The sequence below is a fragment of the Panthera tigris genome, chromosome C1, assembly GCF_018350195.1.
Source record: "Panthera tigris isolate Pti1 chromosome C1, P.tigris_Pti1_mat1.1, whole genome shotgun sequence".
Taxonomy (NCBI): domain Eukaryota; kingdom Metazoa; phylum Chordata; class Mammalia; order Carnivora; family Felidae; genus Panthera; species Panthera tigris.
In genome coordinates this window covers 20,631,148-20,654,975 of record NC_056667.1, presented here as the reverse complement: position 1 = coordinate 20,654,975, position 23,828 = coordinate 20,631,148, and the positions used below count along the sequence as shown (strand labels likewise).

Below are 23,828 nucleotides of genomic sequence, written 5' to 3'. Positions count from 1 at the left end.
CAGGTGGAAGGATCATCTAGTCCTTGTCATCTGTCCATACTGACATCCTCTTTCCCATCTGGTGTCAAGTCATTTGTCCATGTGGCTCGCTGCCATGTCCTCCTCATCTAGACCACAAGGCCTCTTCATGTCTGCCAGCGATATGTGCCATACCCGCTCTGCTCAAGGTGACTGGGGAAAATGTCCCACTGCTCCCTGCACCTCCCTCCAGCATGAAGAGCCACACCCATCAACCATTCCTGTCTATAGCTCCTGGGCTATGTTGGGTACAGTGACCTCCTTGTGAGGTTTGCCACTTAGGGTAAGACTAGGCTTCTGCAACAATAAGATGAACAAATTATTCAGTGGCTTGAACAAGGTAGAAGTTTGTTTTTCTCTAATATAATTGCGATGGACAATGTTTATGTCCTCCCCAAATTCACACGTTGAAACCTAATCCCCAGCGTGACAGTATTTGGAAGTGGAGGCTTTGAGACGTGATTCGCTCATGAGGGCTCAGCCCCACGAAGGCTTAGAGCCCTTATAAAAGAGGCCCTAGAGAGCTCCCTTCCCCCTCCACCAAGTGAGGACACAGTGGGAAGACAGGAACCAGGAAGCTGCTTCTAACTAGACACCAACGCTGCTGGTACCTTGATCTTGGACTTCCTGGTTTCCAGAACTGTGAGAAATACATCTCTGTTGATTATAAGCCACCTAGTCTAGGGTGTTCTGTTGCGGCAGCTGAAACTGACAATAATGGTCAAAGGACGAATGGTCCAGGCCAGCCGGTGGCTATGCTCCATGTTGACATCCAAGCACCCGGATTTCTTCTAGTGAGTTGCTGCGGTGTCTGCATGGTGAGGCTAGTTCGTGTGGGGTGCAACTGGTGGGGAATGTAAAAATAAAAAGCCCTTGGACTTCTTCTTTTTCTCCCCTTATCCTATGAGATCTCAGGTAGCTCTTGGCTTTTCTTTTTTTTTTTTTTTTTTAAATTTTTTTTTTCAACGTTTTTTATTTATTTTTGGGACAGAGAGAGACAGAGCATGAACGGGGGAGGGGCAGAGAGAGAGGGAGACACAGAATCGGAAGCAGGCTCCAGGCTCTGAGCCATCAGCCCAGAGCCTGACGCGGGGCTCGAACTCACGGACCGCGAGATCGTGACCTGGCTGAAGTCGGATGCTTAACCAACTGCGCCACCCAGGTGCCCCAGCTCTTGGCTTTTCTACCACTGATGACTTTGAAGTTTGTCTCTAGTCTGGCTTCTCCCCTGAACTTGACATCTCTATTTGGATGTCTAATAAGCATCTCAGACTTGGGATCTCCCAAAAAAACGTCCAGATCCTTCTGCAGGACTTTCGCTTTCGGTTAACGACAGTTCCATTTTTCCAGTTGTTTGGGTCAAAGATCTTGGTGTCATTCTTGACTCCTCCCTTTCTTACCTCACATCGGATCTGTCAGTAAATGCTATTGATCGGTTCTATTATGGAAATACCACATATCCCTCGCTAGCTGAACTCCTGTGATCTAAACTCAGAAACCAAAGAGACACAAATAGAATTTGTGAAATATCCTTCAACACCTGAGACCTTACTACTCCTACCATTCTTAGATCTAAGCCCTGTGTTTTAGAGAACGCTGCATATCACACACACACGTCAGATAAAGAACATACGAGTGCTTCTGCTGCTCAGGATCTGAATCTCAGTACTGGCACAGCACAACCCAAATCATAAACATCTAGTATTAGCACAAGTCAGGCCCCAGAGAATGCTTCTAAAATCTTGTGTCCCGTGTTTCCAAAACACAAGCGAGTTGCGTCGATTGCTGTAAAGGCTTACAGGTTGTGTCACTGGCAACATCAGAGACAAACGCGGCTTCAGCGTCTGCAGGAGACCGAAGGATAGAGCTTAGGTAAGAGAGCGACAAATTAATTGCTGTGCCAAAAGTTTTCTCTCTGATAGCATGAATGTAATAAATTATGGCAGTACAAAATATCATTTTCCAGGAGTGCCTAGTGTCCATTTTCTTGTTTCTCTTCCTGTTTCAATTCAAAACTGGAGATGCTCGTAAATTACCTTGGCAGTCACAACAGTTACACATGGCAGCTGAGGGATGTTTTCCAACTGAACAAATCTTATTACTCACCTGGGTATGCGGAGATCTAGATGTAGCATGTGTGAAGCACAGTACCAATTTTTTTCTATTGGCGTTTAGATGGATATTGAACGCTAATTTAAAAAATTAGTAAGATTCGATAAAAATTTCAAAAACAATATATCAGCTTTAAGTTTTCATTTTAAGTGTTATACTAATGTGTATAGCTTGCTTTTTAAATTTTTATTCTTTTTATTTTAGAGCGTGAGCAAGGAGAGCAGGGGGGGTGGGGAGAGAGAGGGAGAGAATCTTAAGCAGGCTCACGCTCAGCACTGAGTCTGACAGGGGGCTCAATCCCATGACCCTGGGATCATGACCTAGTCAGACGCTCAACTGACTGCGCCAGCCAGGCATCCGGCTTTTTGTTTTGTTTTGGTTTTTTATTTATTTTTTCATTTATTTATTTTTGAGAGAGAGAGCACAGTGGGGAGGGTCAGAGACAGAAGGAGACAGAATCCAAAGCAGGCTCCAGGCTCTGAGCTGTCAGCACAGAGTCCGACGTGGGGCTTGAACTCACAAACTGTGAGAACATGACCTGAACCGAAGTCAGACACTTAACCGACTGAGCCACCCAGGCGCCCCCCGCCCCCGGCTTTTTTATTTTTAATGGATGATTGAAATATTTTGGAGTGGCCGCCTGGGTGACGCAGCCAATTAAGCGATCGACTCTTGATCTCGGCTCAGGTCGTGATCTCATGGCTCATGGGTTCAAGCCCCACACTGGGATGTGTGCTGATGGCTTGGAGCCTGCTTGGGATTCTGTCTCTCCTCTTCTCTGCCCCTCCCCCACTTGTGCTTGCTTTCTCTCTCTCTCTCAAAATAAATAAGTAAATTTTTTAAAATAAGTAAACATTTTGGAGTAATTTTTGAATTTTGAAATATATATGAAATTTTATTTTTAATTTTTGTATTTATTTTTACTTATTTTTTTGACAAAAATATATTCAAATTTTGTGCCTTGAAAATAATTATATTTGGAAATTAATTAATTTATTTATTTTAAAGGTTATCTTTTTAAGTGATCTCTACATCCAAAGTGGGGCTCAAACTCACAACCCTAAGATCAAGAACCCCAGGCTCCAGTGACTGGGAAAATAATTACATTTTAATTTTGATTTTTTTTAGACCAGAGGTTGGCAAACTTACCTGTAAAGGGATAGACTCTAAATATTTTAGACACTGTGGGCCATTATGGTCTCTGTCACTACTCTGCCATGGTAGCATGAAAGCAGCCATTGACAATATACAAATGAATGAATGTGTCTGTGTTCCAATAAAACTTTGTTTACAAAAACAAGCAGCAGGGCTGATTTGGCCTATAGGCTATCGCTTGCCAATGCTGTGAAGGGAACACAAATTAGGGGTGCCTGGGTGACAGTCGGTTAAGTATCCGACTCGATTTCGGCTCAGGTCATGATCTCAGCGATTCATGAGATCAGGGACAACGAGGAGCCTGCTCGGGATTCTCTCCTCCCTCTCTGCCCCCCCAATAAACAAATAAACGTTTTTTTAAACAAAAAGAACACAAATTATGTGAAAATGTTGATGATTAAGAAATATTGGAATACACTCGTGATGAGTACCCGGTATTATATGTATGCAAGTGTTGAATTGCTATATTGTACACCTGAAACTAATGTTAGGCAGTTAGTTAGGCATGAGCGAGGAGGGATAGAGCAGATCCCGGCCATACCCTACGAGCCACCTGGAGGGTTAGCAGCCACACCTTCAGAGCAACCTCTAAGGGCCAACAGAACAGGAAAGGCCTGGCCGCAACGCTGGCTCAGAAGCCACAAGGGGATTTCCAGGAACTGAGCATGAGCACAAAAGGTGCACCTACACTGTACGTTAACTAACTAGAATTTAAATAAAAACTTAAAAAAGAAAGAAAGAAAGAAAGATTAGGGGCGCCTGGGTGGCTCAGTCGGTTAAAACGTCGACTTCAGCTCAGGTCATGATCTCGCGGTTCGTGGGTTCGAGCCCCGCGTCGGGCTCTGTCTGTGCTGACCGCTCAGAGCCTGGAGCCTGCTTTGGATTCTGTGTCTCCCTCTCTCTCTGCCCCTCCCCCGCTTGTGCTCTGCCTCTCTCAGCCTCTCAAAAATAAATAAATGTTTAAAAAATATATATTTAAAATTTTTAAAAAGATTAGTAATTTTGATGAAAGAAATCAAGAAAAATATATTCTAAGTATGTTAATGCTCTTCAGCCAAAGACCAGTAGAAACACACCTATAGATAAACAAATTGGATTTATTACTCATTGCAGTGAGAAGTGACACCACTGGGAATCATGGGATATCTCACAGGGTATTGCAGGGGAGGAGCAGAGAGAGAGGAAGAGAATCCCAAGCAGGCTCCGCGCTCAGGGCAAAGCCCCATGTGGGGCTTGATCTCACATACAGGGGAGATCCTGACCTGAGTCGAAATCAAGAGTCAGATGCTTAACCGACTGAGCCGCCCAGGTGCCCCTACAAATAGCCTTTTATAGGATCAGGCCTGGTGGTGAATGACTTGGGGGAAAGTCTAGCAAGGTGGTCACGTTCTGGCTGTTAAAAAGCAAGGGCAATTCTATGACTGGGAATCTCAATACATAAATCTTATCCATAGGGATAGGAGACTAGCACAAGGGTAAAACTAACCGTTAAGAAGTAGCAGGCACTCGGGGCGCCTGGGTGGCTCGGTCGGTTAAACATCCCCGACTCTCTTATCGCTTCTCGGCCTTTTGTCTAAGATCAAGTGAAGCATCCCCGATTCTTGATTTTGACTCAGGTTATGATCTCATGATTTGTCATGAGTTGGAGCCCTGCCTCGGGCTCTGCGCTGACAGCACGGAGCCTGCTTAGGATTCTCTCTCTCCCTCTCTCTGCCCTTCCCCTGCTCATGTTTTCTCTCTCTCTCAAAATAAATAAATAAGCATCCAAAAAGCTTTTTAAAAAAAAGATGTAGCAGTCCCTCATTTTAGCGAAGGGAAAAAGGGTAGTTTGATATTTTGTGGGAGGCACAGTGATTTTGTTGTCGTCTGTGTTAAGATAAAATATAAAGTAGCCTTGTTTTGTCTCATCATGGTCTCAGAGTAACATCTGAGATTGGTATTCTGTGAGATCATTCATGTTCAATAACATGGTCTAGCTGTGAGCTACAGGCCAGCCCTTTCTCTCTTTTATATGGAATAAATATAAAATAATTTATTAATTATGTATATGTTTTCTTTATTCCTTGTCCAAATATTTCCAGTCCATCACGAGAACACCCAGATAGGTGGTATGATAATGAAAGGCGTTTATTTTGATAGATTTTCGCTCATATAAAAATTATAGGTCTACACATATTTCTTATTTTGTCATTATGAAGGTCTATTAAGATATAAAGATGGAATATATTTCAAATGATAGGTTGTGTCTTCATTTGGAGTTTTTTAATATTTAGACATGTAACAGGTGCATTTACACCTTTGTCCCAGGCTCTGTAGATGTGAATGGTGGACATTTCCTTTTCACTCAACACATGCTAATTTTCCCTCAGAACTCACCACCCCAGCTCAGAAAGCAAATGGATTCAGAACAGTGAGGATATCCAAGATACTTCCAGAATTCAAGCATTTCTCACACCCCTGTTCCCAATACTCTAGGGTTCAAGCCATCCTAATTGCTTGCCTGGTGTGGTGGAATTTGTTTTTGTCAGCTTAGCTGAGCTGGAACTGTGTTTCCCAGAATTCCCTTTCTTGTGTAGTTTTGGGTGAGAATTTGCCCCCGAGAGAGAGATTTAGGCAGGATTTGGAGGCAGAAGTGAGGTTGCGGCCAAGCTTACTCTTGGAAGGCTGGTACAGGGTCGGATGCTGCTGTAGCTCATGAACATTTTCTCCGATCTGCTGGCTCCCCTGGTCAGTGTCAGGCAGCAGCCAGGCCCACATGTCCTCTAGCAACCCCTGGTTCTCTACCTTCCGCTTCTCCAGCTCCAGGGTTAACTGTGTGTGTCTATGAAGGGCATCAGCTTCTATCACTGGTCATCAAAATGGAGGCTTGAAGGTGAGGAGAGACCAACAGGAGGCCTAGCTTGTCCTTGTGGGTTCCAGTTCATCTTCAGGGGTCCAGTTTGACCTTGACATCCATCAAGGTCCATCTTTCAGAACCGCCTTATTGATTTCTAGCTCAACACCGGATACACAAGTAACAACTGTGTGGAAACCGCTTAACCAACCCTCATAATTGTGTAAGGTTAAATACCTATAATAAAACCTCAATTTTATATCGCTCCTAATGGTTCTGCTTCTCTGATACAACCCTGGTCAATATACCTGGACTTTTTGCAGTTGACTCTGTCCGTGCCCTCCTGGGCAGCCAGAGTCAACCTGTTAAAATTTGCCAGACATGTCACTCTGTTCAAATCCTTCCCATCTCATTCTAAGTAAATGCTAGTCTTTATTCTAACTGTCCCAGACTCAGTTTAGATGTCTCCCAGCGGTCAATATCCTTGGCGTTACCGGATGCCTCAGCATCATCAGGAGGCAAATGCTAGCCTTTGGCATGAACTCAAGTAAGCCTGCTATAGTGGAATCAGAGAAGCTTTGGCATTCACGTCTGACCCATCTGGACTCATAAAGGCTCTGGCTTGCCCAGAAACAGCCCAGTGGAATGAGTTCACACGATTCCAAAGCTCAGACTGTTAGGACCCTGTTCATGACCATGAGACTAGACAATGAAAAATGAAAAATTGCTGAGAGGTGAATTCCTCCCTATCCTTCCTTCTTATGGACTATTCTAAGACATGGTGGCTCTGTGTGACCTCTTTGAAGAGATCCCAAGTGACTGAACAACTGGCTTTGATTTTTGTGGGACCCTGGCCAGCTAAGTGATGCGCCAGCTTGTATTTCTTTCCTTCCTTCTCCGTTTCACTTCTCCTTTCCCCTGGCTTTGGGGATTGCAACTCCCAAGAAAGCATTAGCATACAACCTTCAATTCAGGCTTCAATTCATTTTCTAGGGAACATAGGCTGACATTTAGTACCGGAAGAGGTCCTAGAAAAAAGGCCTTCAGAGTGTGAGTCTGTGGTGGTTCTTCTCACTTATGTGAAGGCAGTAGGGATCTCATTGCTGGTAGCACGTGCAGTGGTACTAACCTTGGCTTTCAGTGGGCATCACAGTTATGAAAGCTTTCTCTTGTGGTGCAGGAAAGAGTAGGTAGAAAACTACATCCAGGATTAGGCAGGTGATAAGTGGCATGGTTGCAAAGAAGTCTAAATGTGCAACTTTAGCCCACCTCCTATGTCAGAGTCAAGGTCCTGACAAGGAAAGAGTAGGACCCTGAGACCCTGGATAGGGACATTAGAGTAGACAAATCTAAGAGCCTTTATCTCATAAATTCTCCTGAGTTTTCCTGGGTGGGAGAGCCACCCCTGCCCTCTTTCCAAGGAAGAACAATTTCCCCTTTCCTTGAGACTATGCAATAACTTCACATGAAGCAGGTACCTCATAAGATGACACTTATTCTCCTCAAAACCTGCTCCCATTACCTCCTCAAATAACTAGGGTCAGTTCCTGGCAAATCCTGAGTGGGAAAACTTAAGTCCAGACCTGGGAAAAATAAGCTACACATCAGAGGAATCGAAAGACCTAGCTAATATATGTAGGAGAGATCTTGGGGGTTTTGGACATGGCAGTGAGGGGCAGCATGGCAGAATAGAAGACTGGCTAGTAAGGAACACATCATCATGGACCACTGTCCCGTAACTCAGGCTTCAATATATTTTTTAAAGATTTTATTTTGAAGTAATCTCTACAACCAATGTGGGGCTTAAACCCGTAAGGGTGAGTTGAAGAGTTACATGTTCCACCAACTGAGCCAACCAGGTGCCCCTCAGCCTTCAATAATCTTGCAAGGATAGCTAGACCTGGTCTCTGGTAGATAGTTTCCAAAGATGGTCACTATCAGTTCCTTCCCTTCCTCTATATACACGCCACTCCTCACATCAAGAGACGGAGTCTGTTTTCCTCTTCTCCTTGAACTTGGATTGGCCTTGTAACCTGCCTTAACTAACAGAATATGGCAGCTCTTTCGTCTGGGCTGCCAATATGCCATCCAGACTGAGGAAGACCCGGAAACTTGGGGGCCATGTGAGCCATGGCCATGGCCACATCGGCAAGCACCAGAAACACCCAGGAGGCCAGGGTCATGCTGGTGGCATGCATCATGACAGGATCAGCCTTGACAAATATCACCCAGGCTACTTTGGAAAAGTTGGTAGGAGGCATCACCACTTAGAGAAGAACCAGAGCTTCTGCCCAACTGTCAATCTTGATAAACTGTGGACCTTGGTCCTTGAGCAGACATACCCATGTCTGCCAAAAACAAGACAGGAGCTGGTCCTCGCATCGATGTGGTGCGATCGGGCTACTACAAAGTTTTGGGAAAGGGCAAGCTCCCCAAACAGCCCGTCTTCGTGAAGGCCAAATTCTTCAGTAGAAGAGCCAAGGAGAAGATTAAAGGTGTGGAGGGCACCTGTGTCCTGGGAACTTAAAGCCACAACAGAAGGAGGTTCATTAAATACTAACAAGTGCTTTTCAAAGAGAGAGAGAGAGAGAGAGCGAGAGAGAGAGAGAGAGAGAGAGAATATGGTAGAAGTGACACTGTTCTCGTTCCAGACCTAAGGTTTAAGAAGATCAACAGTTCCCATTTCCTCCCTCTTAGAAGCCAGCTACCACGTATGTAAGAAGTCCAACCACACCGAGACCCTCATACTGTGAGGGAGTACAAGCCAGCCATGTGGAGACACCATATTAAGAGAGATAACTGGCCAGTCCCTGGGTGTTCCATCCATTCCAGTTGAAGTGCTATTTGTGTAAGTGAAAAGGACACCTTGGATATTTCTTCTCCCACAAACACCTGCAAACACCACATGAAGCATATGGACACCCAACTAAGCCTAACCCAGATTGCAGAATTGTGAGAAATGATAAATTGCTGTTGTTCTACGTCTTTAAAGTTTTTTTTGGGGGGGGTTGTTATTCAGCAAGAAATAATTGAAATATGGTTTAATACTTTGCAAGGATTGTTCTGTAAAGCAGGATGATGGCTTACAACAAATGAGGTCAAGATGCCAGGACTTCCATGGTAGATTGCTTAAGAAGAGGTCAGAAAGTTCAGGGAGAGGGGTGCCTGGCTGGCTCAGTCAGAAGAGCATGCTACTCTTGAGCATGAGTTCAAGCCCTACATTGGATGTAGAGATTACTTAGACAAATAAAACTTAAAAAAAAAGAAAGAAAGAAATTTCAAGGAGGTGGGAATGAAAGATCTAAGAGCTCAGCACCTGACTATGTTCTCTAGAAGGGCCAAGAGGACACTCTTTTTACTAAGGCGATAAGGGGTTCACTGAGAAAGGGGACAGCAGCATCTCTAGCTCAGTGGTGTCTGTCTTCAGTAGGCTGAGAAGAAGCGTAGGAGATGATGCCGTGGAACTGGGATCCCTAATATCAATAGTCATGTTGGGATTCCAGAATGCCAAATGTAGCATCCAAGGCCAGGTCAATATGATTTCTATCATGGGCAGCAAGCTCAAAGCAACAATGAGGGTGCTCTGATCCGCAGGGACCTATGGCAAATTGACTATGGGGAGGGATGGATGGATGGACCGCAGACTGGGTAACCCTCTCTCTCTCTACACACACACACACACACACACACACACACACACACACATATGTGTATACACATACATATATATGATTTTGTTTTATTTTTTGAGAGAGAGAGAGAAAGTAGGGGAGAGGCAGAGAGGAAAGAATCTCAAGCAGGCTCCATGCTCAGCATGGAGCTGGACACAGGGCTCGATCCCACAACCCTGGGATCATGACCTGAGCTGAAATCAAGAGTCAGATACTCAACTGACTGAGCCACCCAGGCGCCCTTCTATTTTGTTTTGTTTATTTATTTGTTTTGTTTACATGTTTATTTTTTTTTTTTTTAATTTTTTTTAACGTTTATTTATTTTTGAGACAGAGAGAGACAGAGCATGAACAGGGGAGGGGCAGAGAGAGAGGGAGACACAGAATGTGAAGCAGGCTCCAGGCTCTGAGCTGTCAGCACAGAGCCCGACGTGGGGCTCGAACTCACGGACCGTGAGATCATGACCTGAGCCGAAGTCGGACGCTTAACCGACCAAGCCACCCAGGCGCCCCTACATGTTTATTTTTGAGAGAGCACAAGCGGGGGAGGGGCAGAGAGAGAGGGACAGAGGATCCAAAGTAGACTCTGCACTGACAGCAGCAAGCCCAATGTGGGGCTCGAACTCATAAGCCAACTCATAAGCCATGAGATCGTGACCTGAGCTGAAGTTGGGCACTCAACCAACTGAGCCACCCATGTGCCCCCTTTCGATTTTATTTTTTTAAGTTTATTTGTTTGTTTGTTTGTTTGTTTGTTTATTGGAGAGAGAGAGAGCAGGGGAGGGACAGAGAGAGGGAAAGAGAGACAATCCCACGCAGGCTCTGCAAGGTCAGTGCAGAGCCTGATATGGAGCTTGAACTCACAAACCGTGAGATCATGACCCGAGCCAAAGTCAGATGCTTTAACTGACTGAGACACCCAGGCACCCCTCCTTCGATTTTATTTTTAAGTAATCTCTACAGACTGGGTAATTCTCAGTATCTATCTATCTTTCTATTTATATCTAATTTTTAAGTAATCTCTACATCCAACATGGGGCTTGAACTTACAACCCCAAGATCAAGAGTTGCATGCTCTACCGACTGAGCCAGAGAGATGTCAATTTTTCATTAAAAAAAAAAAATCAAGAGCTGGGGAGCCTAGATGGCTCACCTGGTTACGTGTCCAGCTCTTGATTTCAGCTCAGGTCATGATCTCGTGATTTGTGAGATCAAGTCCCACGTTGGGCTCTATACTCACAGTGCAGAGCCTGCTTGGGATTCTCTCTCTCCCTCTCTCTGCCTTTCCCTGATGTGTGCACTCTCTCTCTCTCAAAATAAATAAATTAATTAAAAAAAAAATCAAGAGCTGGGGCGCCTGGATGGCTCATTCAGGTTGAGCATGCGACTCTTAACCGGTTCAGGTCATGGTCCCGGGGTCATGGGCTTGAACCCTGCATCTGGCTCCCTCCTAAGCATGAAACTTCTTAAGATTTTCTCTCTCCTTCTCTCTCTACCCCCCTCCCCTGCTTGTGCTCTCTCTCTCTCTAAAAAAAAAAAAAAAAGGAATAGTAAAAATAAAATCGAGAGCAATCAAAACCTGATAAGCAGAAGACTGACATTAATTCCACAATGGAAAATCACAGTCCCTCATCCAGATCCTAGATCTAAGTTCACAGAATCAGAACCCCTTGACTATAGGAGAGGCCTTGCCCCATTAAGGAACAACTCTGAAGTGAGTCATACCATAGTTACATATAGTAAATGTTCCTCCAATCCTTCCTCAAAGGGATCTGCTTCCACTTGCCGGGGTGATTGTGCGTTAGGAAAAGAAGAATGTTCACAATTTTCAAAGATCGTTAAAGACACGGAGTCTGCGCTGACACAGAAACTAGGAGACACAAAGCACCAACATAGCTTTCTGGCTAGAGTAGGAAGGGAGAGAGGCCAGGTGGTAGATGGAGTTTAGCTTAAATCCAGTGGATTACATGACCCTGCAGATACAATGTGGCTGGAGGCGCCTGTGGTAGAAAACGTTTCCATAGGGAGTTTATGGGAGTTCAAAAAGGGGAGCTGCAGTGAGGACTCCTGAGATTCTGGAGTAAGGACATACTACTCACCATGGTCCATTTGAACAAAAAGGTCCATTTTCCCCCCACTTTTTTTAATATTTATTTTTGAGAGAGAGAAAGAGACAGACCATGATGGGTGAGGGGCAGAGAGAGAGGGAGACACAGAATCCAAAGCAGGTTCCAGGCTCTGAGCTGTCAGAACAGAGCCTGACACAGGGCTCGAATTCACAAACCGAACCATGAGATCATGACCTGAGCCGAAGTTGGACCCTTAACCGACTAAGCCACCCAGGCGCCCCTCCCCCACTTTTTCTATTATTTACTTTTTTTTTGGTAATTTACATCCAAGTTAGTTAACATAATGAACAAAAAGGTCCTGATGTGTCACTGGGCCCCAATGTGATCTCTGGATGCCGGGTAGCTGTATGTCTTCAGCTAGATGTTATCAGACAGGCAGAGCAGCAATCCAATATGATGAAGGTGGTAAATTCAGGGCTGGGCTCATAGGGTTCAGAAGACACAAGTAAATCAAATGAATAAACAGCTCAGACTCCCATGGCATCTAACTCTGTTGATCTGACACCTCTCTTTTAACCCATACCTATGGTCTCATGAAGGGTTCCCTGCAACCAATTTATAAAAGAGGAAAGAAGTCGGGCGCCTGGGTGGCTCAGTTGGTTGAGCGCCTGACTCCTGGTTTCAGCTCAGGTCATGATCTCACAATATGTGAGTTCAAGCCCCACATAGGGCTCTGTGCAGCTCAGAGCCTGCTTGGGATTCTCTCTCTCTCCCTCTCTCTCTCTCTGCCCCTCCCCCCGTTTACGCTCCCTCTCTCTCTCTCTCTCTCTCTAGATAAATGAATAAACCTTAAAAAAAAATTTTTTAATAAAAAAAAAAAAAAGAGGAAAGGGGCGCCTGAGTGGCTCAATTGGTTAAACGTCCAACTTCAGCTCAGGTCATGATCTCATAGTTCCTGAGTTCCAGCCCCGCGTCGGGCTCTGTGCTCACAGCTCAGAGCCTGGAGCCTGCTTCAGACTCTGTGTCTCCCTCTCTCTCTGCCCCAGTCCCACTCGTGTTCTGTCTCTCTCTGTCTTAAAAGTAAATAAAACATTTAAAAAAAATTTTTTTTAAAGAGGAAAGAAGTCAAACCCATTTCACAGAGAGGTCAGTATGATATTTTAGCACCAGCTGGGAATGGACTACTCTGTTACAGCCCCATTCGGGGTAGCCTTGGACGGTGGTAAATCCTCTCAGGGGCCAAACTATGAGCAGCATACTCTGTAGTCCCCCTTTTGTATGGAGGAAGAGGTGGACTGAGGTGCAGACAGACACTAATTCCTAACAAGTGGCAAATGGCTTAGCTAGTTGGTCAAGAGCATGGAAAAAGCAAGATTAGAATTTCGAAGGAAAACAGGTCTGGGTAAGGGGCATACAGATGGACTCATACGAGCAGGCACGAGGCATGCAGATCTTTGTGTCTCATACTGATGCTCACCAGAGACCATCTACTGCAAAGGAGGCCGTCCAGCCAGATGGTCATATGTCCCGTATTGTGGATGTCAGCCAGTCTCTAAATTTAGCAGCTCTATTGCTTTGCAAAAGACTCATAAAAGAATGGCCATGGTGGCAAAGATGGAGGTTATGATTGGACCCTCCAACTCGGGCTCCCTCTCAGCGAAGTTAATCTAGCAACTACCAACAAATAGCCAACGGTAGGGAGCAGTATAGCAACAAAAGTCAGGGAGAACAGCTAGCCATCTGGTGGCAGGTCAGTTATATCAGCACCCCGACCCGTTCCACTTTGGAGAAGGCAATGATTCATTCTTACTAGAACTGTTATGTACTTGGAGCGCCTGGGTGGCTCAGTCGGTTGGGTGGCTGACTTCAGCTTAGGTCATGATCTCATGGTTCCTGGGTTCGAGCCCTGCGTCGGGCTCTGTGCTGACGGCTCTGTGCTGACGGCTCTGTGCTGATGGTTCTGTGCCTGGAGCCTGCTTTGGAATCTGTGACTCCCCCTCTCTCTCTGTCCCCTTCCCAGCTCATGCTCTGTCTCTGTCTCTCAAAAATAAATAAAACGTTAAAAAAAATTTTAGAATTGTTATGTACTCCAACCATAGGTTGCATTTCTTACCCATAGTGCTTCTACAGGCATTACTAACCAAAGGTTCAAAGAATACACGGAATCGAGTGATTTCATTTCCACAAGCTTTAATCTCTTCCTCTGCAGAATGAGGATTATAAACAATAGATACTTCACAGGACTGTTGTGGCATAGGAAAAAGATCACGTATATAGAGCCTTTTACACAGGCCCCGGCATGCAGAAAGTTCCCAATAAATGGTAGGCATAATTATGAATTGAATTGAATTGAATTGAATTGTGAAAGGCTTCTGCGCCCCAAGAGGAGCTGGTGTTCCGGCTTCACTAAGCCCAGCAGGACCATGGATTCCGCTCTAGCATGATCTGCTTTGAATACTCTCAGCTATTCAGAAAATCCCTGGCTTGAATTACATGTTTCTGTTAATGGATACGGTAGAGATTCTGTCACTGAGCAGAGCTGGAGGAAAAGAGAAAAGAAACTACAGAATGAGTGCAGGAAATGGAAAGTCTGACAAGGATTGGTTGGTTGCCTGGGGAGGAGAGGAGGCAGTCCAAATGTGATTATAAAAAGCCAGCCTTCAGCCCCAGAGCTATAACCTCACTGCTGTTCCCATCTACCATCAGGCTCCGGGAAGGAAGATTCCTCCTCTCCCCTCCTCCAAGGTAAACCTGAAAGCCAGGAAGTATGGATGTCAGCTGCCAAGCCTCTGCCAGGCTGTCTGCCTGTGAGCCTTATGCCCCGAGAGCCACGATACCCATTCTTCAGGGAGGCTATACCCCTGGGTCCCTTGTAGTGCCCTGGGCTAAGACTGGTCTGAGGAGGTGGGTTGGGGCTTTTAGGGGGTTGGGGTGCCAAACCCCAGACTTAGGTTATAGGCACCAAGGCAACAGTCTACGGCCTTAACCCTGACACTTCACTTCTTTGGGCTTTAACTTGTCATCTGTAAAATGGAGATCAAGCTACCTTGCCTGCCCAAAGGACTGGACTGTGTCTGAAACCCCTTTAACGCAGGATCTAATGTGACAGTGAGTTTATCTTTGAGGGCAGATGAAGGTATCTGGAGTGGTTGTTAAAAGCGTGGGTTTGGGGGGGCACTTGGGTGGCTCAGTCAGTTAAACTCAGACTTCGGCTCAGGTTAGTGAGTTCGAGCCCTGCGTTAGGCTCTCGGCTGTCAACGCAGAGCCTCCTTGCCATCCTGTCTCCCTCTGTCTGCCCCTTCCCTCCCCTTTTTCTCAAAAATAAACATTTTTAAAAAGTGTGGGTTTGGGCATTAGTCAAGTGTGGGTTTGAATCCTGACTGCCACTTCCTAGCTGGTCAGACTTAGGAATGTTACTTAACTTCACCCGGTTTCAACTTCCTTATCTATAACACATGGTTGAGAACAATGGCATGTATTTCAAGGGATTCTTACGGGGATAATTGACCTCGTGCCATAAAGTGGGAAGTCCTCACTATATGGGAGGTTGTTTTTAATTCAAGGAAAAGGCACTGAACGGACAAAGATCACACTGGAGGTGAGTTTGGGGGCATACGCCTTTTCCTATTCTGTGCTACGATGGAAAGAGCATGAGGTTTGAACTCGACAGTCTTGAGTGCTTGTCTAGGCGGCAACTATTTGCTGCGTGGCTGTTGTTGCCACGAGGAAACCGAAAGCCCGCGGCTCCTCAGGGGGGTCCTGGGCTCAGTCCAGAGCACGTTGCTGCTTTTTATGGACTCCTCCACGAATAGAAAGGGAAAACAACCACGCGGGTCCAAAAGGACTCTGGAGACTCATCTCCCCATCCCCTTCTCTGGGCCAGTGACAAAGCCTGCGCGCGGCGCCACCATGCGGCGGAAGGCGGTATCGCTCTTCTTGTGCCACCTGCTACTCTTCGCCTGCGGCGGGGTGGAGGCAGGTAAGCATCCTGGCGCCAGGGAGGGCTGGGAGATAAACACACCGAGAGTTTCGGAAGCCCGGCGTAGACTTTCAGGAACCCTGGCTCCGGGACGAGAAGGGCTATGACAGTGGACAGCTCCAGGTCACTGTAGCCAGAGTCCCAGGTTCGACTCCTTACGTATCAATTCCTCCATTCCACCCAAGTGTGCTCAGTGCCAGTTATGTGCCAGGCACGGCGCCTTGGATGAAGTCTCTTCCCTTCGGCGAGGCTCCCCGAAATGGAAGGATGGGGGTGGTGCTGAGCACCAGGCACAGTACAGGGAACCCTGCTCCGCATTCCACTTTGTCCCCTCCCTATAGGCAAAAGAAGACAGGCAAAAGAAGAGCGCTCGGAGGACGGCGGCTCCGGGGTCTGGGGCGCCCTGACCTACATGGCTGTCGGAGGAGGTGGGTCCAGAGGGCGGAAAGCTCCGGAAGGTGGGGGCCCCGGCTGCGGGCGCTCCCTCACCGCCTCCCCTTCCTCCAGGGCTCCTGGCCGCGGGGCTGCCCGTTCTGGGCTTCACGAGCGCGGGCATCGCCGCCAACTCTGTGGCCGCCTGGTTGATGAGCTGCTCCGCGGTGGCGAACGGGGGCGGTGTGCCCGCGGGGGGGCTGGTGGCCGTGCTGCAGAGCCTCGGTGAGTGGGCGACCGGGCCCGCGGGCGGGGATGCCAGGGCCAGGTGACTCCATGAGCCGGGTGTCCTTACAATCTCCGTCATGCAGTGGGGAAACCGAGGCAACGAGGGATTACGTAATTTACTCAAATGCTCCCCGTCAGTTGGCACCAAAGCCAGGATTCGAACCTAGTCGGACTCCTCGCTCTTAGCCACCAAAGCGGGGTGCCTCACTGATGCTTTGGCCAGATCACAACAAGCCTCAGTTTCCTCATCTGTTAACAGGGATGACCATCCTCAATGTAACATTTTACGAATCTGCTCAAACTTAGCCAGAGTGGCAAAGAGAGGTGACAGAGAGGGGCGCCTGGCCGGACGCGGTCGGTGGATATGCATCTCTTTGATCGGGGGTTGTGAGTTCCAGCCCCACACTGGGTGTAGAGATTACCTAAAAATAAAATAAATCTTAGGGGCACCTGGGTGGCTCAGTCGGTTAAGTGTGGGGCTTCCGCTCAGGTCACCATCTGACCATTAGTTGGTTCCAGTCGCCCCTGTGGGGCTCTGTCCTGACAGCTCAGAGCCTGGAGCCTGCTTCGGATTCTGTGTCTCCCTGTCTTTCTGCTCCTCTCCTGCTCATGCTCAATCTCTCTCTCTCTTTTAAAAATAAATAAACATTAAAAAAAAAAAGAAAAGAAAAGAGGAAAGAAAGGTGGAGTGACCCACTCAACTCAATCTCATACCAGCCCTGGTCTTGAATTGTATTTCCTGAACACCATGAAAGGAAAAGCTAGAGTTCAGAATGACCCTTCTAAAAGAACGTGCATTGGGGTGCCTGGCTGGCTCAGTCAAGGGATCATGAGACTCTTGGTCTCGGGTCGTGAGTTTGAGGCTCACGTTGGGTATAGAGATCATCAAAAAAATTTTTTTAATTAAAAAAAATGTGCATTTACTTCTCTCTTTCTCTCCTCCACTCCTTTCTTTTTCATTGCTTCCTTCCATCTCTCTCTCTCTCTCTCTCTCTGAGGGCTCAAAATCTTGGAGAAAAGTTGCCCCTGACAGACTCCCCTCTGCCTTCCTGAACCTTCCATCTGCTCTCAATTCTGGATGACAAAAGCTCAGAGAACCAGCCCGGAAGAATAGAGCCCTTCTCAGAGGGGGCAGAAGGGAAGCCACACCCCAACAGTGGGAGGTAGGGTCGGGGCAAGGCTAGGAACAGTCAGGTGCTGTAAGACTCTCGCACTCATGCACATCACAGGGTTGTGACCACGATGAAATCTCTTACTTGTGAACCCCCAGCCCCCACAGGGAGGTCTCCACAAAGGCGGCTGTTATTAGCATTATTAATAACACTGTGTGTTCACCACAGACGTGAAAAGATGAGCTGTTATCTGTGTATTTTTCTTTCTTTTTTTTTTAATTTTTAGTTTTTAAACGTTTTTATTTATTTTTGGGCTACAGCATGAGCAGGGGAGGGGTGGAGAGAGAGGGAGGCAGAGGATCTGAAGCCGGCTCTGCACTGACAGCAGAGAGCCCAATGAGGGCTCGAACTCACGAACCGTGAGATCGTGGCCTGAGCCAGGAGTGGATGCTTAACCGACTGAGCCACCCAGGCACCCCTGTGTATTCTTCTTCTATGGAACACGTCTCTGATTGGAGACGGCAAGTCAAGGGGGAAATAGGATTCACTTTGCAGAACTCCTGTCCCCTCTCGGGGCCTCTGTTTCTCTAACTGGAAATAAAGAGGTTGGGCTTAACTAATGATTTCCAGACCTTTGGATTCCCAGGCCTCGTGCCTGGGCCCCAAGTGACCTGACTATATTTGCTTTATAGGGGCTAGTGGTGGCAGTGCCCTCATGGGCAAGATCGGTGCCTTTCTGGGCTACACTGTCCACAAACACCTTGAAAACAGCCGGGAGAAGGAGAAGGAAGTGGAGGAGGAGGAGTAGGCGGAGGCTCCCAGAAAACCCTCCCTTCCAATTGTAGTCGAGAGCTTTCTGTCACGCTCATCAATGACCTAAGTGGAAAAAGCAGAATAAAATCCTGTCAGAAAACACTCTGTCGTTCTGTGAGTCTCCCAACAAGATCTGGCTCCAATTTGCCTCATCCGCACACCTCCAAACCCCTTTCTCCCCTCAAGCCAACCGCAGCTCCCGGAACGCCACCAGGTGGCTTTGTCTCTGGGCCTCAGCACATGCTGTTCTCTCCGCCTAGAATGTCCTTCTGAAGCTCGTAACCCAGCTCAGACATCCCCTCCTCTGGGATTCCTTCCCAGCCGAGCCTCCTGCCACAGCGTGAACACTCGGGCTCAATTTCACAGGGTGCCTGGGGAGGCAGAGCTCAGTCTGTTCTCAGTGGGAGAAGCTTCCAGCTACTTTTCTGACGAGGCAGAGATGGAGAAGCTGGGTCTCCATTCTCTGAAGAAGCGCTAGGTGGAGAATATAGGCCAGACCTTTGCCTTGGGGAAGTGTGTGACAGCAGCTTTTCGAGGGACCTCGGCAAGGTCTCCTTCCCTCCACGATAAAGTGGGATAAAGTGGACAGTTGGCATACAGAGGCTTTACACCCTCCGGGTGGGAAAGGAAGGCCAGACCAGACCTAGGGGGGAGATCTGAAGTTAGGGAGTCCTGTCCAGGGGAACCTGGGTGCCTGGACCCAGGTAGGGGGAGGCCAAAGAGGCCCTCGAAATCAAGTGGCAGTGAGGACAGAAGGGTCCCAGCCCTGGTTCTGGTTTATGCCAGACTGGCCTCCCTGGGAGGTCCACATCCCTGGGAAGCGGTCACGTGCGAACCACGACATCTTGTCACAAAAGGGCCACGTAGGCTATCCTCAGGCCTCCCCCACTAATAACCCAGAAATTCGTCTTCAATTAGCAATGTGTGTGGGTGGGCGGGGAAGAGGTCCCCTCCTGCCTGCTCCTGCCCCCAGATCTAATGCCATCTGGGCAGATGGCAATTGTCTGCCCCCGCTGGCTTGCCCCAGGCCCCGAGAAGCACTGCTCGTGGAAAAGGCACACAGGTAGTAGAGGCACCAGCTGCTCCACACACACTCTCCGTGGTTTGTGTCCCAGAGCGAAAGCTGGGCTGGGTCCCCTGATACTTACCATAGGACCTCTGCAGAGTCCCGCCTCGGCTGGGGCCATCCACAGACGGGTAGACAGCAGACTTCTGCCTACAGAGGAAGGCGGGGTCTCGAGCATCACACTCTACTGAAGCCTGCACCCCAGTTTGTCTAGAAGGTTGATATCCCAGAGACATGAATGTGTGTCCCTCAACACTTTCGGGGAGAGTGCTGTCTCTAATTTGTCTCTTCTCCCCAGTGCCTGGGACAGGCCTCGTATAGGTGCTAATAGATGTGGGTAGAATTGAACCTGAGGTCAGTCCTTCCATCTGCCTGTCTGTCCCATCACCCTCACCAGATCTCATGGGGACCTCTTGTTCTTTCCCTTGGGGACCCTTGATAATACTCACTGTCACTCCCATGTAGGCCTGGGGATGAGGGGCCTGACCCCCTTTTAACACTGTGGTCTGAGTAAACACAGGCCCCTAACCTTTTACTCAGCATTTCCCGGCATAGATGAGGCTGGGGTTTTCACATAAGGCAGTGGAGCATAGTAGCTAGGAATGCCCTCTGGAGTCCTACAGACCTAACACGAGTTCCGTCACATCGTGCGACTCAGTTTCTTCCTTTGCAAGATTAGAGCAGAAAGCAGAGAGGAAATAGCCAAATAACAACCAGGAACTAGGTCATGTGACTTTGGGGTCAGGGTTTACTTTCTGGAACTCACAGACCCTGTTCTTCCTTTCTCCCAAGGTTGGCGCCCTGCCCCCAGGAGCACACACACACACACACACACACACACACACACAATTATTCCCTTGGCATCTTATTGCCGTGAACAGCGTCAAGGCCAGAGAGAGACAGCTCTGCCCCCAGGATTTCAGATTTGAGGCCTCAGCACTTCTCAGGCTGAATGACACTGAAAATTACCCATCTCTAAGGGGACACTCTTCTTACCACAAGATCCCATGGGTCTGTGCAGGATAACTCCTTGCTTTCATTCTGCGGGCATTTCCTGGGCACTCAGTCTGTATCAGGCACTGTGCCAGCTGCTGAGAACACTGTGGTGAAAGAGACCCAGTTCCTACCTCCTTGGAGCCCACAGTGCACAAACTAGGAGCCCCCCCAAAGTATCCATGGACTCCTTCTCCCTCCCTGTCACCACCTCCTTGCCCCTGTCTCCTTTCACCCATCCTGGCCCTTGTTAGCCATCACGGACCACGATCATCCCGTCTACAATGTGTGAGGCAGAATGATGGACACAAACCCGAATTCGTTAATGGCAGCAAGTCAGGAGATGCTAATGCACTTTCAGACCCCTCCTTGGCAATGGCCTTCAGAGAGACAAAAAGCTGAGTCCCGGCCCAGCAACAGGGTGGGGGCGCCTCCGGCAGCTTACTTGCCCTCTCTGAGTCTTAGCTTCCTTGCTTTTAAAATAAGGGGGCTCAGATATTATGATCTCTGAGGTCCTTCCTGGTCTAAAACTGCTGAGTCTGAAGCACATGCTTCGGAATCCTCTCGGTCCTGTCTGATCCAGGCCCTCTGAGAGTGGATTTTATTTTTAGAAGCTGCCAAAAGCCACCTTGTGGTGCCAACTTTGGTGACTAAGGTGGGTGATGGTGTTGAGGATGCCATGTTTGGTCACAAATGAGGGTGACTAGAAACCAGCAGGGCAGATCCTCACTCTGGGACCACACCCTGAGGCAAGTCCAAAAATAGATCCCATCTGCGTGGCTGACTTTATGGAAAACAACATTGAGGTCCTCTGTCCTCATCATTTCTCTCTGGGCCTCAGTGTCATAGTCTGTGAAATGGAGGAGGGGAGCAGTGAGACTCTCATCTGGACCTAGAATGTCTTTCCCAAGCGCTCAAGTTGGAGGCGTCTTTCTCTTTAATAAAATCCGTAGGGATTTCTTTTATTCGTTAAGGGCTTTCCTGGCCCGGTCGGTACCCTGGAAAGTCCCCTCACTCCAAGAGCCGACCTCCTACCATCCCATGGTGCTATGTGCGGCTATGGCCACCAGGTGGCAGTGCAGTCCTACCCTGAATCTCCCTCTGCCCGCATCATCCTTGAGCCGCTCCCCAATTACCAACAGCTCTCCCTGGGGCGGACGGCACCATGGATGCTGAAGACCAAAGCGAGTCAGACGTTGTCCCTGCTTTACAGAAGGAGCTCCTGAAGCTCACGGGAATGGTCAGTCCTGAGGATCCCTGCAGGGCCTGCTTCTCCTCTCCCTTGCAGGCCCTTAGTCCTCCAAGGCTGGGATCTCCAAACTCCCGAGCACAGCATTCAGGACCCTCTACAGTCAGGTCTCACCTCCAGGTCTACAGCCTGTGCTTCCAGACCTGGGCCACAGAGATTGAAAGGAAACGAAAAGAACAGTCCACACAAGGAAATGAAAAGAACAGTCTCCTTGACTGGGTAGCAGAGAACGATGCCAGGTACAGGGCATCTCTGGACTCAGCCTTGAAGGGGGCCTGGGCCAGCAAAGGGCCTGGGTCAGCGGTAGCTGGAGGGAGCTGAAGCAGAGGAGGCCTGTGGTTTCCTGTGAAGAACTAAAGAGCCACTTCCTTTAAGCAGATGGCTGTGGGGGAGGGGCAGAAGATAAGGGAGTGTGGGCTTCCTGGCTCAGGCAGAAAAAAATAGGGGCCCCAGAAAGGGTCCATGAAGAGGCTCAGAGCAGCCTTCTATTTCCCTTCCTTCTGAGGTCTCCGTGGAGCAAACAGTGCAGACAGGTAGGGTCACACCCTTATCATGTGCTATGAAGCCACTGAGAAGAGAGTCAAGTTAGGGGCAGGTTCATTTGTATAAGGCCAGTAAAGAAATGGAGGCTTGATTACTCCAAGAAGCAGGCCCAAGCACTCAGCCCCAAGTCCAAGTACCGAGCCCCAGAGCCCAGTCCCAGACCTCCAGATCCAAGGTTTTACATTTATAACTCATTTAATCCTGACTACAATCCTCTGGGGTGTTATTAGAATCCACATTTTATAAATGAAGAAATCAAGGCAGAGAGAGGTTAAATGACTTCCCTAAAATAAACAGCTAGCAAGTGGCAGGGGCAGGATTTGAATCTCGACAGTCTCTCTAGAACAGTACTTGGCACCCAGAGAAGACTGTATAAATAATTGTCCAATGAAGGTACTTAATCTTAATCTTCCTTGGTCCCACCCATCTGCCTGCACTCAATCCAGCAACCAGGCAGCCTGTAGATCCTATCTCCTAATTATTTCTTGAGTCTGTTCACGACTCTCCACCCACATGGCCCCCCTCTCATCATCTAGTTCAGGCCTAGAGGACACCTACAAGGTCTTCCTAATGGGTCTCCCAGTGTCCACTCTTGTCTATTATCCACACAGAGCAAGGAAGATCTTAAAGCAAGACAAAGTGACACCCCCCCACCCCCCACCCCTTCCAGCTTTAAGCCCAACACACTTAAAATACAATTCTACTCCCTTACTCTGGTCTTCAAGGTCTGGAATCATCTGTTCCTCCAAAGCTCCAGAGTCTTATCTCACCTCGCTTTCCCTCCCCCAACTCTTTTCCAGCCATGCCGACCTCTTTTTCCTTTCCAGAACCCTCTAAGTGCCTGCCAACCTCAATGCCTTTCCACAAGCTCTTCCCTCTGCCTGGAACACTTTTGTTGCTTCAGGAGTCAGTTCGAACGTAACTTCTCCAGAGACCCGAGCCCCCAATCTAAATTAAACACTCCGTTATCCCAGCAGCCTGTACCTTATGTTCCTAGAATGGATCACGATTGTAATAAAAGCATGATTGGTATAAGCATTTGTTACTGTCAGACTTCTTCACTAGCCTCCGAGCTCCGTGAACACAAGCACAAGGTTCCTCGTTATTTATCACCAGCACCCAGCTCAGCTCCTGGCACTCAGGAGGTGCCCAGTAGCTATGGTTGAGTGGATGGTCCAGATGGATGGACAGACGGACGGATGGGTGGTTGAAGAGCGATTCAGGGAATAAGCACATTTTAAAATTAGGAAACTGTTTACCCTGACTGTATTTCTCAGGGCAGGTATAATGTGTGCGATTCACATGGCGGTTATTTTCACCCTTCGAGAGCCTACAACCACTGCCCTCTCCCAAGACCTTTCCCAGGTAAGGCCACCGGGCGGGGCTTCCTGGGCGGTTGCGTGACGTCATAGGGGAGGCGTGCCCGGAGTACGCCTCTGCTTCCTGATTGGTTGGCGCGGGGCGGCGGCAGCCACACTCTGCGCCGCTGCCGTCGGGAGTAGCTGCGCTGGGAGCGCAGGAAGGCGGAGGAGTGAGCCGAAGCGTCCCCGTAGAC

General features: G+C 48.1%; 1 protein-coding gene, 1 long non-coding RNA gene and 1 pseudogene across 2 annotated transcripts; 2 read left to right on the top strand and 1 right to left on the bottom strand.

Annotated features, from left to right (window-relative positions):
- The first annotated feature begins 8,199 nt into the window (after positions 1–8,199).
- On the top strand, positions 8,200–8,645 carry LOC102959767 (annotated as a pseudogene).
- A 5,853-nt stretch (positions 8,646–14,498) lies between these two features.
- Positions 14,499–18,524, top strand: IFI6 (interferon alpha inducible protein 6). The gene is made up of 5 exons (XM_042997060.1): positions 14,499–14,603; positions 15,742–15,837; positions 16,179–16,265; positions 16,345–16,494; positions 18,302–18,524. Exons 2-5 carry the CDS (start codon positions 15,768–15,770, stop codon positions 18,415–18,417), a joined length of 423 nt encoding a protein of 140 aa, XP_042852994.1. The 5' UTR covers positions 14,499–14,603; positions 15,742–15,767; the 3' UTR covers positions 18,418–18,524.
- Positions 18,525–19,574: 1,050 nt separating this feature from the next.
- Positions 19,575–23,604, bottom strand: LOC122241324. Its single transcript, XR_006221397.1, has 3 exons — positions 23,258–23,604; positions 21,618–21,873; positions 19,575–20,588 (listed from the first exon to the last, which is right to left on the bottom strand). It is a non-coding gene; the product is annotated as an uncharacterized LOC122241324 (long non-coding RNA).
- Positions 23,605–23,828: the final 224 nt, after the last annotated feature.

Bases quoted from the DNA above. Each gene is read 5' to 3' on its own strand.
- IFI6 (XM_042997060.1), top strand. From the start codon at position 15,768: ATGCGGCGGAAGGCGGTATCGCTCTTCTTGTGCCACCTGCTACTCTTC. The intron at 15,838-16,178 runs GTAAGCATCCTG...CCCTCCCTATAG, and splicing joins CTGCGGCGGGGTGGAGGCAG to GCAAAAGAAGACAGGCAAAA. The intron at 16,266-16,344 runs GTGGGTCCAGAG...CCCTTCCTCCAG, and splicing joins CTACATGGCTGTCGGAGGAG to GGCTCCTGGCCGCGGGGCTG.